This window comes from Choloepus didactylus, chromosome 18 (genome assembly GCF_015220235.1).
Source record: "Choloepus didactylus isolate mChoDid1 chromosome 18, mChoDid1.pri, whole genome shotgun sequence".
Classification (NCBI taxonomy): Eukaryota; Metazoa; Chordata; class Mammalia; order Pilosa; family Megalonychidae; genus Choloepus; species Choloepus didactylus.
Genome location: NC_051324.1, coordinates 20677718 through 20696511, shown reverse-complemented (window position 1 = coordinate 20696511; position 18794 = coordinate 20677718). Strand labels below are relative to the sequence as shown.

The window sequence follows — 18794 nt, the reverse complement described above, 5'->3', positions numbered from 1 at the left end:
ATGAAAACATGGCAAAGGATATAAAGGACATGAAGAAGACTATGGAACAGGATATAAGGGACATAAAGAAGACCCTAGAAGAGCATAAATTAGACACTACAAGAGTAAATAAAAAAAATAAAAGATCTTATGGAAACAAAAGAAACTGCTGGCCAAATTAAAAAGACTCTGGATACTCATAATACAAGATTAGAGGAAGGTGAACAACAACTCAGTGTCCTAGAAGTCCACAGAACAGAAAATGAAAGAACAAAAGAAAGAATGGGGAAAAAAATCAAAAAAATCAAAATGGATCTCAGGGATACGATATATAAAATAAAACGTCCAAACTTAAGACTCATTGGTGTCCCAGAAGGGGAAGAAAAGGGTAAAGGTCTAGAAAAAGTATTCAAAGAAACTGTTGGAGAAAACTTTCCAAACCTTCTACACAATATAAATACACAAAGCATAAATGCCCAGCAAATTCCAAATAGAATAAATCCAAATAAACCCACTCCGAGACATATTCTGATCAGACTGTCAAATACTGAAGAGAAGGAGCAAGTTCTGAAAGCAGCAAGAGAGAAGCAATTCACCACATACAAAGGAAACAACATAAGACTAAGTAGTGACTACTCAGCGGCCACCATGGAGGCGAGAAGGCAGTGGCATGACATATTTAAAATACTGAGAGAGAAAAATTTCCAACCAAGAATACCCTATCCAGCAAAACTCTCCTTCAAATTTGAGGGAGAGTTTAAATTTTTCACAAACAAATACTGAGAGATTTTGCTAATAAAAGACCTGCCCTACTTCAGATGCTAAAGGGAACCCTACCAACAGAGAAACAAAGAAAGGAGAAAGAGATATAGAGAATTTTAACAGACATATGTAGAAGCTTACATCCCAAATTACCAAGACACTCATTTTCCTCTAGTGATCATGGATCTTTCTCCAGAATGAACTAATATGCTGGGACATAAAACAAGCCTCAATAACTTTAAAAAAAAAAAAAAAAAAAAAAGATTGGATATACTCAAAGCACATTCTCTGACCACAATGGAATACAAATAGAAGTCAATAATTTGTGAATTTTAACTCCACTATTTACTTCCTACATGATATAAAATACACAAACTCTAATGACAAATCAGTGGTTTTGAACTCAATGTAAAATGTGTAAGTTTTGACAAGAACTATATAAAGGTGGGGGAATGGAGGAGTATAGGAGCATAGTTTATGTGTCCTATTGAAGTTAAGTTGGTATCAAAGAAAAACAAGATTGTTATGGATTTAAGAGTTTAATTTTAAGCCCCACAGTAAACACAAAGAAATTATCAGAGAATATGACCATAGAGATGAAAAGTAGAGTACGGGTTAAGAGAAATGGGGGAAGGGGCAATGGGGAGTTAAGAAATGAGTGTAGGGTTGCTGTTTGAGGTGAAGGGAAATTTCTAGTAATGGATGGTGGGAAAGAGATAGCATTACAACATTCTAAATGTGATTAATCCCACTAATGTAATGCTACAGAGGGGGTAGAATGGGAAGATTTAGGCTATATATACATTTCCACAATTGAAAAAAAAAAAAACAAAAATGACAGTCTAAATAGATGATAATTGAATGCCAAGAATGACCCTGGATGGGTTCTGAGGATGGAGGACAGGAGGCTCAAAGGGACACAGTTGAGACATAGGAGAAAAAAAAAAAAAAGGAACTATAGAATGTATGCTTTGTGTCAATGTTGAATCTCTAGTACTTCTTAGCTGCATTTAATGGGATTGCATAAAAGAATGTTCTTGTTCATGTTAATTGTATATGTGAATTATAGTGTTTGTTCAAGGATGGGTGCAGCTAGCTCTCATACATTCAGAAGACAGAACAATAGATGATGGATGATAGATAGGGAAGGAGGGAGGGAGGGAGGAAAAGAAATACCGGTGTGACAGCATGTTAAAGTTGGTGGATTGGGGTATCAGGGGAGGGGGGTCAGGGTATGCTGGAGTTCTGTGTATGGGTTTGTATTTTTTTTGCAACTGTTCCTATAACTTTGAATTTATTTCAAAATAAAATAAAATAAAAAAAGTAAATCAAATTTAATAGGTCCAATGACAACTCACATGTTGCAAATACCTTCCCTGAAATGCACATAAGAATAAAAACATAAACGCATACACATATTACTTAAACACATGCACACACAAAAGAAAACTCCTAATGGAAGAGAAAGATCTTTAATAGATTAGTTGCAACCTTTATGAGGGAAACTATTGATTATCTTAAGGTCAATATCAAAGAGCATCACAAAATGCTTCCTCAAATTGTCTTAGCGCTTTCACTTTAAAGCTAGCTGGACAGTGCAGTTAATCCAATAGGACAATTTATCTCTTATTCGAATAGGCTTCCAATTTGGGGCTGTAAATGTCCAAAGTAGACAAGGGCAGCAGTCAGGAATTCTACCATAGCAGCAACTCCTCCAAAGCACCTTGACAGACAGCAATAATATTCATAGTTAGACAGGCCCATGCACACCATGGCATATAGGGAGTTGGTAGTTTATCTACAAATAGTAACTGCTTTCATCCAGAAAACAGATGAAGACTAAGAAGAAAACAGGAAGATACATGGAAATTTTAAATTAAACCTCAAAGGAAAGATCATCCTCCTGCTATCTTTGCCTCACTCATAAAAGACAATTGTGCCTCCAAACTCAAAGAGTAAACAGAAAACATCAAAAAGGCCCTACCTGTATATAAAAGGGTGAGATTTCTTTCTTTCTTTGCAATCTCTTTAGCAGACTGCATGTGATACACAACATTCTGGTATAATGCTTATTCAATAATAAATAAAATTGTTTTCTTTCTCTTCTAACAAAAACAACAACAAAAAGCCCTATCTGAATACTCAAAGAAATAATGGCTGAAAAATTCCCAAATTTAACAAGACATGAATATATACATCCAAGATGCTCAACAAACTCCAAACAGGATAAAGTCAAATAGACCCACACCATGCCATATTATAATTAAACTGAATATTAAAGATGAAGAGAGCATTCTGAAAGCCACAATAGAGAAGCAATGTGCCACATAAAAGAGAGCATCAATAAGATTAAATGCTGATTTCTCTTCAGAAACCATGAAGACAAAGAATACAGTGGAAAGATGTATTTAAAATGCTGAAAGCAAAAAACTGCCAACCAAGAATTCTGTATCCAGCAAAACTGTCTTTCAAAATGAGGGAGGACAGAATTGTTAACGAGGCCGAACTTAAATGTTTGGGAATGGATGGAAGTGATGGCAGCTTGCTACTGGGATTATAAGAAATAGTGCCTTACTGTAGGTGAATTTGATTGAAAGGGGTTGTTTAAAGTCATGTATGTCACCAATTTTGCATGAACTACTATAAATGTACAACACCTTACAACGAGTTAACAACAGAGTGAGCGGTATATGGGGAGAATTTTCCTACTGCAAGCTATGGACTATATTTAACAGTAATTCCTTAATATTCCTTCATCATCAGTAACAGGTATACCACACCAACACTAGGGGTTAATAATAGGAGGGGATAAGGGATTAGGGGAGTTCTGGGCTTTCCTTTTTTGTGTCTGTTACTTTTCTCTTTGGAGCCATGAAAAGTGTCTAAAATTGAGTATGATGATTGCACAACTAAGTAATGATACTGTGAGACACTGATTGCATACTTTGGATGAAATATATGGTGTGTGAGTATTTCTCAATAAATCTGCAGATTTAAAAAAAAAAGAGGGAGGAATTAAGACATTCCCAGATAAAAGTTGAGGGACTTCACCACTAGACCGGCCCTAAAAGAAATGCTAAAGGGAGTTCCGCATGTTGAAAGGAAAGGACAGGAGACAACTGACTGAAGCCACACAAAGAAAGATCTCTAGTAAAGAGAATAACATGGGTAAATATAAAACCAGTACTATTGTATTCTTAATTGTAACTCCACTTTTTACTTCCTACAGGATTTAAAAGGTAAATTCATAAAATGTAATGACTAATAATGGCTCTGGACTCATATAAATATGTAATTTGTGACAAGAACTACATAAAGGTGGGGGTATGGTAGGGTGTAAGAACATAGTTTACGTATGCTATTGAAGTTGTTAAGTTGGCATTAAAGAAGAGGATCGTTACAGATTTAGAGTATTAAATTTAAGCCCCATGGTAAAAACAACAAAAAAATCAGAGAATATGGAAACTAACAGAGACAGAAGGTGGAGTGCAGGTTACCAGGGGCAGGGGGCAGGGGAAATGAAAAATGAGTGTAGGGTTCTGTTTGCAGTGAAGGAAAAGTTCTAGTAATGGTGGTAAGGGCACTGCAACATAGTGAATGTGATTAATCCCATTGGAAGTATGCTTGGGAGGAGTTGGGATTGGATGATTCATGTTGTATATCTGTTCCCACAATCCAAAAAAAAAAAAAAAAAGAGAGAGAGAGAGAGAATCTAAAGAAGTGATGACAACTTAATGCAATACATGATTGATACTGGATGGATTGATGCTGGTTTGAGTCTGTTATGTACCCCAGAAAATCCATATCCTTTTAATCCAATCTTGTGGGGGCAGACCTACTGTTGGGTGGGACCTTTTGATTAGGTTGTTTCCATGGAGATGTAACCTTGCCCATTCAAGTGGGTCTTACTCCCCTTGCTGGAGTCCTCTATGAGAGGATAAAAGACAGATGAAACTGAGAGAACTCAGAGACACCTAGAAAGAAGCAGAGACATTTTGGAGAAAGCCATTTTGAAACCAGAACCCAAGAGAAGAAGGACCAGCAGACATCACCATGTGCCTCCCCACGTGACAGAGGAACCCTGGATGCCATCAGCCTTTCCTCAGAGAAGGCATCTACCTCTTGATGCCTTAATTTGGACATTTTCATGGCCTTAGGATTGTAAATTTGCAACATAATAAATCCCCACTGAAAAAAGTCAACCCATGTCTGGTATATTGCATTCCAGCAGCTTTAGCAAACCAAAACAGGAACTAAGAATGGAAGAGAAAAGGCTCAAAAGGACATTTTGGGGACATAAGAAAAAAATTGAATATAGAATGTAAGCTTTATATCAACATTAAATTTCTTGAACTTGATCACTTTAGGTGATTATATAAGTGAAGATCTTCATTCATAGGAAATGTACATGGAAGTTTCAGGTGTTCAAGGAATATGACTGTGCAAACTGCTCTCAAATGTTCAGAAAAATAGGCAGACAGACACAAATAATAGAAAATACTAGGATGGTATAGCAAAGGTGGTGAAATGTTAAAACTAGTGGATCTGGGTAACTGGGGGAAGGGAGGGATGTTGGAATTCTCTGTATGGGGTTTGTATTGTTTTTGAAACTGTTCTGTAAGTTTGAAATTATTTCAAAATAAAGTTAAAAAAAAAAAAGAGTCCTCCCTCATCTTCCTTCTACCACACTCACAAATTTACTCTGCATCACCTTTCAGGCCAATTGGTTCATCTGTACCCTAGATTCCACTCCCTTTCCTCCCTCTGCAATGACCTTACCCTGCCATTTATCTTCTTTCTTTCTTAGATCTTCACCATATTTTTCATTCTATGTTTTTAGCTTGAACAACTGAATCAACTCTCATGGTTTCACTACCGTCTATAAGAGGATGCCTACAAAAACATTCATCTCCAAGCCTAGACCACTCTCCTCAGCTTCAGACCTGAAGCTCTGTTAGCTTCTGAATATCTCCACTTCAATGTCCTATAGGAATGATAAAGTCAATATGTCCAAAACCAAACTATCATCTTTCTCCTAAAACCAGCTTCACCTTTATTCCCTATCTTAGGGAATGGACCATCATCTACCTAGTTCCCAAGCCAAAAGCCTAGGTGTTATTCTTGACTTCCTCTTTACCCTCATCAACCCATATCCAGTTAAGTCCTGTGGATTCTATCTCACTGTTATACCTCATGTCTGTTCATTTCTGCCCACCTCCAAAGCCATCGCTTGGTTCAGGTTTTTTTCCACATCTCACTTGGATTACTACAGCACTCTCCTAGTCTCCTTATTTCTAGTCTTACTCTTTTCTGAACTTTTCACAAAGCAGCCAGTTACAATTTTTAAATGCCTGACATGTTATTCCCTATTTAATGCATTAAATAGCTCCCCACTGCCTTCAGAATACAGATCAAATTATTTATAGCATGACCTTCAAAATCTGGCCCCAGCTTATCCCACCAAGCACTCCACCATGAATTATACTCTCCAGCCACAACGAACCAACCACTTGCAATTCTCCAACTACTATGATCTCTCTCCCTAGCTCCAGGCTTTTCCACATCCTGTTTCCTTTGCCTGGGGCATAGTTTACTACTCTTCTTTCCCTCTTTCTCTAGCTAACTCCTACTCATTCTTTATACTTCAGTTAGATACCACCTCTTCAAACAAGTCTCTCTGGGCTACTGCCCCTCCCACGCTGCTAGACCAATGGTTCCCTTAGGTCCCACTGCTATACACTCCCATAATATTGAGTGTCTCCAAAGAAAATTTATTACGTTGTACTCTGCCTGTTCATGCTTCTGTATCCTCCACTAGAATATAAGTTCCTTGAGAGCAGGCGGAGATCTTGTTCACTGTATCCTCAGTGCATGGCACATTGGATGTACTCAATATTTATTTATTGAGTAAATGAAGAGAAGGAATCTTCCATATGAGTCTGTGATTTACCACTGTCATTTCTCCTCAACTCTAGGAAAAAGTTCCAGCCTAAGAGTCAAAAGGATATCCCTCAAGAGGCTGATCACAAACTAGACTAACCAACTTCCCTAGGCTGCTTTTGCTCATTTTCTAAATCTAAGGTCAACCAAGAGGAAAAAAGTAAGTACAATATCCCACAGAGAATCTTAAAGCATTACATTGGCAACTCTGAACCCAAAACAGCAAAAAGATCTAATCCTATACTAAGTACATTTTCACCCAGATAATTACTTTTACTAAATTCTACAGTGCCACATAGTGGTAAGAAAGGGGACATCAGGGAGCCTCAAGTAGTTTGTCTTCCCTGTGATTAGTGGGAAGTTTGTGGAGTGCCTTGTAGTGCTTACCTAGCTGGTTCGGCTCAGTGTATCACCCTCAGGTACTTACATCACTGGGGCTCAGGCTGCCCAGCCCATTCTCCTGCTCAGAATCCTTCCCAGACTCAGTGCCTTGGGAGCACTGGGGATGGGATGGATGAATCCAGATCTCCAGGCGAGTGGTGTCATCTCCAACATGCTGGAAAGTAGACTTCTTTCCCTTCCGCCACTGATCAGGGCTCAATTCTAATTCCTCATGTTGTTTCTTTTCCATCTGTTCTGCCTGTACAACATACAAACACAGAAGCTCAGACTCTCCTGGGATCCAGCTAATAAAGAGAAGAGCCTCACCTGTGCTTGTTCCAAAGTAGCAGAGTATCATCTGCTTTGTTGCATAAAAATTATTAATTCTATAAACTAGATGCACCCAAGGGCCCCTGAAAGCTGACTTAAAGAACACAGTTTGGTTCTGCACAGTATTTGACTCTCCATCAGCAAAGCCCAATGAAGCCCCAGCTCTTTGCAGCCATCTCCTTGAGGACAGAGAGGCACTAAGAGGAATGCATTCTTCTAGAAGGGAAAGTTTCTGCCTGTATTCCCCACTCACCTTTCGTTTGGTCTCTTCAAACAAGCTCATTAGACTCTCCTTGGCAGTCAGGATAGGGTTGCTGGCAGCTAAACTGCGCATATAGAAATACACAGCATCAAGCTTCCTCCTCTGAGGAGAGACCAGAGACAGTCAATGAATTCTTTTCCTGACTCCAGCCTGAGGCAGCTGACCCTAGGGAATCCTCCTACCTCTTGCAGACTGTACCCCAAGGGGTGAAGAGCTCCACTAAGAAAATGAGAATGCTATCCATGAAAAAAAGTCATGGCACTTACATCAGCGCTTTCTTTTTTGCACTGTTCTGTACATCACATAAAGAGGTATGTCAAGAGTCAAGTACTCATAGGAGGGAGAAAAGAATAAAGAGCCTCATAAAATATATAAACAACAATTATGTTTTATTCTTAGAGAAAAATAAAATGTTCAACTAAGAAAATTAACTGTTTTAAAATTATAAATAATAATGGCAACTACCATTTATTAAGTATAACTATGTGTGAGGCAAGTGATCAGCTCCTCATTTATTTTCTCTAAACCTAAGGACAATGGCTCACAGGTATTATTATTCCCACTATAAAGATGAGGAAATGAGAGCTCTGGAAGATTATACTATATCTTGTTCAAGGTCTCAAAGACAAATTCTGGATAAGCCAGTATTTGAACCTAGGTTCTGACAGGCTCCAAAGTTCATCTGTTTTGGATATATTAGATGATCCTCATGAGAATAGGAAATGGAAACAAATATTAATGACTTCAGCAAATAAATACTTCAAGTCTACTTTATGGTCAATATTAAAAGGAAAAAGAAAAAGTAAAGGAAAAGGAATGAATCAGAAAAAAGGAAAAGGAAAAGCACTAAAGCGAAATAGGAAAAAAATGTCAAAAGCCTTTCTCGCTGACTCTTTAACTTCATATATATTTTCACCTTTTTTCTTTAACTGTCTGAAAATAGATCCAGAATACAAGCTTCTCTTTCCCAGCATCTACTCATTCTTCAAAACTCAATCCTTGTATTCATCTAGCATGGTCAAAGGTGCAGGTTCTAAGGTCAACCGCTTGAGTCTGAATCTGGTCCTACCATTCATTGGGTGTGAGAGCTAATTAGCCTCTCTAAGCCAGTTTCCTCATTTGTAAAATGGAGATATTAACACACATATGATTCCTGAAAGAATTAAATCAGTATAATGCATATAGTTTAACAGAACACCCGGCTCATCGTTACAGTCAATTAAGTGGTAGCTATTCTTAATATTACTCTAACCCACACTAATTTCTCTATGGCACTCGCTTGATTTTAGACTGTATTTCACCAAATCTAAGAAGCATTTTTTCATGTTTTAACATCTCTGAAATTTAGATAATATCAGCATCAACCCTGTGTCTTAGTTTAATTTACGGTATTTTTTCTTTCCAGTGGTACAGAAAATAATGGTGTGTCTAACAATCAATAGCATCATATTTCATCAAATCCAATCTGGATCACTGTCGATACACCTTGCTTGTCTTCTCAACAAAGTATTTTTCAGGGCAAAAATCATGTTGTACATTTCTTTCATCCCTTACAGGACCCAGCAGAGCACTGTGTCCAAGCATGTTCTCAATAAATACCTGGTTCACTGGAAGGAGACAGAGAAGTTGAGAAAATGATGATAACAGGCAACTAGAATAGGATGGAAACAGAAAAAGGACAGAGGAAAAGAACTTAAAGGGAATGCTAATCTAGGCCCATGAAAGAAAATTCCAATTTAATTAGAATGGCAAAAAGCCATTGAGGGAATTCAGCAAAGCTGCAGGATACAAAATCAACATGGAAAAATGAGTTGTATTTCTATACAAGAGTAATGAACAAAGAGAAAAGAAAATTAAGAAAACAATTCCATTTACAATAGCATCAAAAAGAATAAAATATTTAGGAATAAACTTAACCAAGAAGGTACAAGACTTATACACTGAAAACTTCAAAACACTGCTGAAAGAAATTAAAGAAGACCTAAATAAATGGAAAGACATTCCACATTTATCAACTGGAAGACAATTCTCCCCAAAGCGATCTCGAGATTCAATGCAACCGTCATCAAACTCCAATACTCTGTTTCATAGAAATGGAAAAGCCAATCCTAAAATTCACATATAATTGCTAAGGACCCTAAGTAGCCAAAACAAACTTGAAAAAGAACAATAAAGTTGGAGGACTTACACTTCCTAATTTCAAAACCTACTATAAAGCTAAGATAATCAAAACAGTGCAGTAATGGCATAAGGATAGACACAGAGGTCAATGCAATAGAATTAAGAGTCCAAAAATAAACCTATACATCTATGGTCAACTGACTGTCAACAAAGGTGTCAAGACCTTCCAAAGGGGAAAGAACAGTCTCTTCAACAAATGTTTTTAGGAGAACTGGATGTCCACATGCAAAAGAATGAAGCTGACCCTCACCTCGCCCATACATAAAAATTAACTCGAAATGGATCATAGACCTAAATATAAGAACTAAAACTATAAAACTCTTAGAAGAAGACATAGGGGTAAATCACCTTGACTTCGGATCTGACAACGGTTCGTTAGACACAACACACAGAACACAGGCAACAAAAGAAAAAGTAGATAAACTAGGCCATCAAAATTTAAAATGTGCATCAAAGGACATTATCAAGAGAGTGAAAAGACAACCCACAGAATGGGAGAAAACGATCGCAAACCATAGATGCTCAACACCATATTAGTCAAATGCAAACCAAAACCACAATCAGATACCAATCTGAACCCACTGGACTGTTCATAATAAAAAATATATATAAATATTAAGTGTTGATGAGGATGTGAAGAAACTAGAACCCTCCTCCAATATTGTTAGAGTAATAAAAAATGGTATAGTCACTGAGGAAAAGTTTGAGGGTTCATCAAAAAGTTAAACATAGAATTACCATATGACCCAGCAATTCCACTCCAGGTACACCCAAAATAACTGAAAACGGATATTCAAAGAAATACTTGTTATGCCAATGTTCATAGCAGCATTATTCACAACAGCCAAAATATGGTCAGTGGATGAATGAATAAACAAAATGTGGTATATCCATACGATGGAGTATTATTCAGCCTTAAAAAGGAATGATACACACTAAACATGAATTTCAAACACATTATGCTAAGTGAAACCCACCAGACACAAAGGGTCACATATTACATGATTCCATGTATGTGAAATATCCAGAGTAGGTAAATCCATTGAGACAGAAAGCTGACCTGGGGGATAGGGATAAGGGGGTACAATAACTACTTAATGGATAGAAATTTCCTTTTGGAATGATGAGAACTAGATAAAGGTGATAGTTGCACGCAATGTACTAAATGCCACTGAATCATATACTTTAAAACAGTAATGATTCATGTTATGTTATGTGAATTTTACCTCAATTTTTAAAAAAAACACTAAGGGGGAAAAAATGAGGAAACCATATTTTCTAATTTCAAGAAATATAACACTTCATTCAATAATTACAAAGAAGAAAAGCTGGAAAAGGAGATGAGAGATGAGAAAAGGAAAAGTAAGAGAATAAGAAAAAGATTGCTAAGGAGAAAGGGGAGAGAAAAAGCTGCAAAGAGCAGCAAAAAAATCTTGAACACACATCACAAAGAGAACAGGACAGGGGTAAAGGAGAAGAAAGAGAAGTTCAATATATTCTGAAGAAAGTGTTATCAGCAAATCACATTTTTTAATCAACTACTTGAATCCATAATTAAGTATTAGGAATTTCTTTGACACTTTTGTGGAATAAAGGAGACTATAAATATTAAATTCATTGTTTATTTCCACAATTAATTTTACAATATTAAAAAACTTTCTCCCTGCTAATGAGCATGTTAGATGCTTCTTACCCTAAAACCTTTGGTACCAACCACTGACTTCCCCGCCTCTCCCTGTTCAATTAATTCATCTTCCTCACTAGGGACCCTGTCAGCTCTCAAGGCCCATTTCTCTCTGTTAGAGCACGTTAGAGTAGGCTGGGTAAGATCAAGGGAGGTACAGTTTAGCACTTACTGTGTTTCTCCTAAAGAGGCATACTGCATGAGAAGGTAAGAGGAGCTAGGAGATCTGGGGAAAGGAATCAAGGATCTGACTACCTGGGGCTAGTTAAAGACTTTAAGGAGAGAAGTAAAGGGAGCCTTACTTTCCTTGTAGAATGAGCAGACTAGTTCAACAGGATAGGGAAGAGAAGGAAGATAAGATTCAGGACAGAAACCTTGGTCAGAAACAAAGAGTGGCGTTTGGCTGGAGTATGAGCATCCCCTTAGGAACATAAATGCAGTAGTAAATTGCCAGATGAAGAACAGAGTCAAGTGAAGTGAAGGATCCCTGACATCTTACCTCTGAAAGTAATAGTAACAAAAGGAGTTTGAGGCTGGGAGGCAGAAGGGGATACTCCTTGGGCTACTCTGATCAGATGAAATCAAGCTCTACAAACTGATATTATAAAAACCCATATATCTAAGATACTGCCTGCAAAATACTTCCCTTGTCCACAGGACTTCTTACCGTATACACTGCCAGCAGAGCCAACTGGTTATAGGGGCGCCCGTTCTTGGGAGCAATATGCTGGGCCTTCAGGTACCAACTAGAATAGAAAAACAGTAAGAAAATGCTAGTTCCATACCAACTCTTTCCCAATTTATCCCTGCTAGCCATTACTACTTATGCCAGACATAAGCTGGAGTGTTCGATGTAGCTCTGGAGTGATAAAGCACTACAATAGGGACCAAGAAGGACACCTGCAGGACACCCATACGAGAGACGGCTCAGACAGCCGACTGGTCTCAGTGGGGCTTAGCATAAAGCCCCACACACAGGGAAGAGAAGCAATGAACAAGAGGTACCTGCGTGCTTTCCCATAGTTTGCTGTGTCATTGGCTTGCTCTCGATACCTAGCAATGTCTCCTTGACAAATCATACATCGCTGTGCACTGATCAAAGCGTATTTTACCTTCAAGAAAAACAATCAGTTAGTACAGGGCCTAAGAAAATCTAACTTCAACCCCAAAGGACAGATACAATGTAAAAATACCTTACAAACTATAAAGTGATATACAAATATTAAGACAATTAATTGTTTACTTTGTTCTTTTCCTGCCATCGTTATAGTTTCTCTCTTCAAACTGTTAATGTCACTGCATTGTGTTACTTGCTTTAGTTACCTTTGCCTAATGATAACAATAGTTACACTTTACCCAACACTGACAACATGTCAACGACTACGTAATACGATATATGTTTTCTCACTGATGGACTTGGAATCTGTCTCTTAGTCAGAAAACACAGACAAGACCCCTAACCATCCTAAGACAAGTGCCCAACTCGAAAAGTTCCCTAAGGAACAACACAATATATAATTCTACTCCCAATCCCTACAAAAGAAATAAACAATGTCACTAGAATAAAGAACAAAGCTTTATGGAGAAGTAGATACTGGCCCCTAGGAAAGGTTCACTAACTAGCTAAGTGACTACTCCACATCAGCTACCTAGCACATAACTCAAATTTGCGCCTCAGCAAAGTTACATTTCACTATATGCCACAGACCTTCAGATCTATGAAAGAATATTCCACATATTTTCTCTATGAATGAACATCAAGAACCCTGGATAATCAAAATGCCAAGAAAACTGGTTATGTCTCCATACTATACTATGATACCCCACTGAGGAAGAAAAAAACAAATCCTTCAAAGGTTCTTCATTCTCCTCAGAATGAAGTCCTAGATGATCTAGCCTCTGATCACCTCTTCAGGGTCACTTTCTCCCTCATGCTGTATGCCTAATCCTGCACTAATCCCCAGTCAAACTTTCTTGTTCCTCACTCAACTGCTTGTGCCTAGAATAGCACCTAGCACGTGGGAGGGACTTGATAAATACATGCTGATTAGTTAAGAATCTGTGCATAGCAACTCATCAGAAAAGCAAGAGGAAGCTTCTGTTCCACAAATCACACTCCTGTCTAATAAATCTTTGACCTTTCTCTTTCCCCTGAGCATATAAATATGTTCAAGTCTCTCCCATATTAAAAAAAAAACAAACAAACAAAACAAAAACTAACTTTTCTTGACCCCATGTTCTCTTTTAGCTGTTAACTTCTTCCCCTGCCCTCACAGCTAAGATTCTTAAAAGAATGATCTATATTACTCTCTCATTGTCTCTGCTGCCTCACCTCTCATTCACTACAATTTGGCTTACATCTTCTTCAACTAAAATAACTCTCAGTAAGGTCATCCAATCCAATGGACATTTTTTAGTACTCTTAATATTTGACAACTCTACAGCACTTGACAATTTAAAATCTCAAAGTTCCCTTAAACCTTGAAGTTCAATACCCCCTTCTTTGGCCAGACTTCCCAGGATCCCAACATCTGCTTCAACTACCACCTATAGCCTAATGACTCCTATCAGCCCAGCTCTTTCTCTTAAGCTCATGAAAAACTATAATATTCATTCATTCATTTTCAAGTCCCTGTTGTACTCATCCACCTAAGCAATCCAAAACTGAAATGATCTTTTCCTTCCCAGCCACTCCCCTAGATGACAAAATGGGAGATGATCTAGACTCTTCATGCTTCCAATCTCATCCTTCACACCAAATCAGCCAGCAATTCAATTCTATTTCCCTTATGTCTTCCCAATCTGTCTCCTCTTTTCCACCTCCACTACCTCTACCTTAGTTCAGATCTACAACCTGACTCTCATAACTCCATGCTTGCCCCACTCTGAAACAGACTCACCAATTTGCCTAGGTGATTGGTTCTAAGAATAAATCTATTCTATCAATTTGATTACAAAAAAAAAAAAAAAAAAAAAAAAATCAATCAATGGGTGTTTCCAGAATAAAGTCCATACTCTTCAGCATGGCATATGAATTTATAATCTAGCCCCCTACCTCTTTAGCTTTACCTCCTACAACAGCCCCACTCCACATTATAAGCACCAGCATATTGAACTTCTTGCACTTTCCCAATGATGCCAGATTCTCCCTTGCTGTGCCCTATACCTAAACTGCCTCTGCCACTTTGCAAACTCCTACCCTTCTATCTCTCAAGACTCAGCTTAAGACACTTTGAAAAGCGATCCTTGACCTCACCAGGCTAAATAAGATCCACTTCCCTCTATGCCTCTTCAGCATTCTCTATATACCATTACCACAGTACTTAACGACTTTACATTATAATTGTTGATTTAATCTGTTCCCACTGAACTGTATCTTTCATTCTTATATCCTCAACACTCAACACAGTACCTAGCACATAATTGGCATTAGATAAATGCATATAAATAGATTAGTAAATTTAAGATAAAGAAGCTGGCTTACAGTCTTGCGTAATGGTTTGCTGCGAATGGCCAGACCGTCCATGTAGTCCTCCAGTTTGAACTTGTAAGTAACCTGCAGCTTCTGAAGCAAACTATCAAAGAAGTCACTACCCTATAAAGAGAAAAAAATAAGAAATGGCTGAATCAACCTTTTCTGACCCAATCTACCCAACAGAAACTGGACCAAGTGACCCCTTCATAGTTCTGCTAATGTATGGCCACTCTGGGTAAAGGGAGACGCAAACAGTATCAAGTGGCGACCAACTGGGCCCAAGACAAATTCATAGCAGAAGATTTTCCAGTGTTTTAAAAATGTGGTCTCTCCCCCCCCCCCCAGGACAAGATATTCAGAAAGCTTCCAAGCTCAGAACTAACTCCAATGATCAATAAGTTATGGTTCCAAGGAAGCAAGAGGGTAGGGTAGGCCTAAATACGAGAGCATACAGTTTTTGTCAATGTTCTGTTATAAAACAGTATTTTAGGTGGTAAAAACCCATCAAAACTATAGGATGCTGAAGCTTTTATCCTGAGAAAAAGAAATGATGGTGTACCTCATCCAAGAGCTCCAAAAGTCTGTTCCGAATCTGTTCTGGGTTCTCAACATTTGGGTCCTTGAGAAGCTGCCTGAACTTTTCAATCACCTGATAGAAAGCATTCTTCCACAGGATCTGATCCACATTCTGATTATCAGAGAACTCAATATCTAATAGGATACAGCGCTCATACAGCTGCAGTAGTTCAGCTCTGGAACAAAATACATGCAACTTCTAGCTCCAACTACACCAAAGGAAAGGCTAACCCAAATCAACCACCTCCCTTGGCAAGAAATCCAAAATGCTACCAGGTATAGCATTCACTCTATTTCTATTCTGCATAGCAGAATGTCATTCTGAAGACAATTATGTCTAGGAAAGTAGTTTTTCTCCATATGCCTTCACCTAAATTCAACAGTGAAATAAGGTCTTCCCCAAGTTACACGTTGTTCATTTCTTGGCATTTCAGGAGGTCTTTCCTTTTCCATTCCAAGATTCCATACTCTCTTAAAGATCATTTTTTTCTTAAAGAAAAAGTTGATTGCACAGTTATTTCTAACAATAAAAACAAAAGCACTCTTCTATTCCTTTTCCAACAGCCTTTCCCTTAGAAAATCAATCTGAAAGGCAGGTAACACCCAGTGGGTCACCTAAAAGGTCTCCACCTTCCTCAACTATAGGAGCCCATCCATTTCCTGCTTATCCCCATTTCCCTCTAGCCAGGATAGAACATGCCATACCTGAGCTGAGCCATCTTCTCTAGACCCTCAGGACTGATGCGGTCTCTGGAGAGCAGATTGCTGAGCTGCAGTTCCTGGTTGTCTGCCACCCGGAGAAGCCTATGTAGTTCCTGTTGCTGCATGTTCCTCATGTGCTGCTCCATCTCCTCAGGACTCATGGCACTGGCAGGGAGAGGGCTACAAACATACTGTCCTGAGGGTGTTGGATAGCCTGGGTAGTAAGGCCCTGGATAGACACCATTTGTAGGGCCCACTGGGTACTGCAGAGGGCTATAGCCTGTATACGGATACTGGGAGGCAGGGCCTGGAGTCCGGGGGTAATAATAGGGGTTGTCAGAATTTTGAAACTTATAGTAAGATGCTTGGGCCTGGCGTGAGTCACCCCAAGATGTAGGGCTGACTTCATCATCAGTGTCCAAGAAGTGTAATTGTGGTGTTTGGCTCTTTAGAGCAGGTTTCTGATCAGGATTGTTTGGGTCCCACAATCGGCGGGTGGTGCCTCCACGGCCCCAACTCCGAGATCCCTTACTACCGGATCCAAATAAAAGACGAGATCCCAAAGGTGTAGACTCTGAAGAACCTGCTGAATTGACAGACAAGGTGGTATGGGCAGGTAGGATCAGAATGCCACGGCCACGACCCCGAAGTTCTTGTTTCAGGTTTTTGGACTCCTGCTTCTCAGAGCCTTTGCCCCCACTGCTCAGAGCCTTGTCAGGCTTTATTCTATCCACATCCTCTCTTGCTGACCTCACAATGGGGGAGTCTTTGCTCATGGTTTCTGCATCAAAGGTGACACGAAGACTGCCTCGATTTTCTTTACCATTGTTTTTCTGCTCACCCTCCCCACGGCCAGCCCAGCTTCTTTCTAAATGTTTCTTCCTTTCTGAGCTTCTCCTGGGCCCTAATTCATCAGGCTCATCAATTTTATCCTCATCCAAGGAGTCAGTTGAGGACACAGATATTTGCTTCTTCAGTCGTGGCCTCTCCTTGGCCCGATCCTGTCGCCGACGTCGACATCCATTATCAGGCAGGCCAGATCCCTCAGCACTGTTGCTGCTACCAGCAGAGCTGGTACTGCAAGTGCGGTAGCGGTTCCTTCGCTTGTCTGAGCGGGAGTAGCGCTTTGCAGAACCTGGCTTCCCCTGTACCAGGTCATCATTCCCTTTCCTCACCCCCTCCCCTCTTTCAATCCTCTTTCCTTTTTCTCCCTTTGTAGCCCTTACTTTGTCACCATTTGGGCTTTTTTCTGCCTCGTATTTGTCTGTTTTATTCACAACCTCCTCTTTCACAACATTCCCCCTACATTTATCTTCCTCTACTTTCAGTTTTTCTACCTGGTTGAGGATTTCTTCCTCATCCACCCGGCTAGTCGATTCTTTGGTAATAGTATGTAAACGCCATCCAGGCTGATAGATCTGCAGGTCAGGCTTCCTTGTTCTCTTGATAATTCTTAGACTTCGATCTTCTTGTCTACCAGTCCTAGGAAAGCACTCCTGTCCCCGAGTATTTTCTGGGTCTACAGGACCATTTTGCTGTTGATTGTCCAGTTCCTTACAAGCATCTTTAACGAGCTGCGTACCATTTCTGACAGCTGAAGAATCTCTGTCACTGACAATTCCATCCTTAAATTCCTCACTCTCAGAGGGTTCCTTGACTTTAGATTTGTTCCTGAGTCGAGAAAGACCAGGCTTATAGATTTCCAGATCTGGGCGCCTATTATCTTTACGCTGCCTGGGTTCCTTTAATTCTTTCAGGTTTTCTGTGATGTTGGGACAAAGGATGGGGAGGAAAGGGCATAAGAAGAGAATAAAGGAGTAGGGAGGGAAAAAAATTGTCAGTCTAGTTACATAACACAAGTCCAAATGCTCATATTGCTAGAGAAAAAAGGAAATTTCCACAGAAGCAGAAATTCTGGGTTTACAATATTTGTTCAGTAACTGCCAAGGCTAAGAACTTCATTGCATTTGGAGCTATCTACACTTGGGTTATGAAAACAGAAAAACAAGGGGGAAAAACCAAAACCATAGTCGCTTGAGTTACCTAAGCCATGTTCAGACCCCTAGGACCAAACTACCTTATCATCACAGAGTAAAAGATCTCTAACAGTTTTAATATTACACTGTTTTCTGTCTATAGAGTCCTTAGAGACATCTCAGCTCTTTTCTTCCACCTCTAACATTTTTCCAGGATGGCTAAGTCCTTTTAACATACTAGTAGGAAAAAAAAAAAAAGATGGAGAAAAAGAAGGGTGCGCATAGCAATCCACAGTCTTGGACACCTCTGGAGAAAAAATGTTAACTCCTGATCTCTGAACTTATCCAGAACAAGCCTCTTCTCTAGGATACCAATTACCCAATCACATACCTCCTGTTGAAGCAAACAGGAAGCAGTTCCTTTCACATTCTTCAATTCCACTCATGCTCGCCAACTCTCTCTCTAACAGCAGCCAGCAAAATCATTCCAAGGAAATACTACCTGGGCTATCATCATTAGAATACTGAGACTAACTGCTACTATGA

The 18794-nt window shown here is 39.1% G+C and overlaps 1 protein-coding gene across 2 annotated transcripts in view; it reads right to left on the bottom strand.

Annotated features, from left to right (window-relative positions):
* SMG6 (SMG6 nonsense mediated mRNA decay factor) overlaps positions 1-18794 on the bottom strand; it is a 226197-nt gene that overhangs the window by 205838 nt on the left and 1565 nt on the right. The window contains exons 2-8 of one of the 2 annotated variants that reach the window (XM_037809231.1): positions 16276-18034; positions 15554-15746; positions 15004-15114; positions 12525-12631; positions 12187-12265; positions 7646-7756; positions 7109-7321 (exon numbers count right to left, since the gene is read on the bottom strand). In XM_037809231.1, the coding sequence (XP_037665159.1) occupies positions 7109-7321; positions 7646-7756; positions 12187-12265; positions 12525-12631; positions 15004-15114; positions 15554-15746; positions 16276-18034 (2573 nt within the window). The remainder of the gene's footprint in view (positions 1-7108; positions 7322-7645; positions 7757-12186; positions 12266-12524; positions 12632-15003; positions 15115-15553; positions 15747-16275; positions 18035-18794) is intronic. The other variant, XM_037809232.1, reaches the window with a different exon arrangement.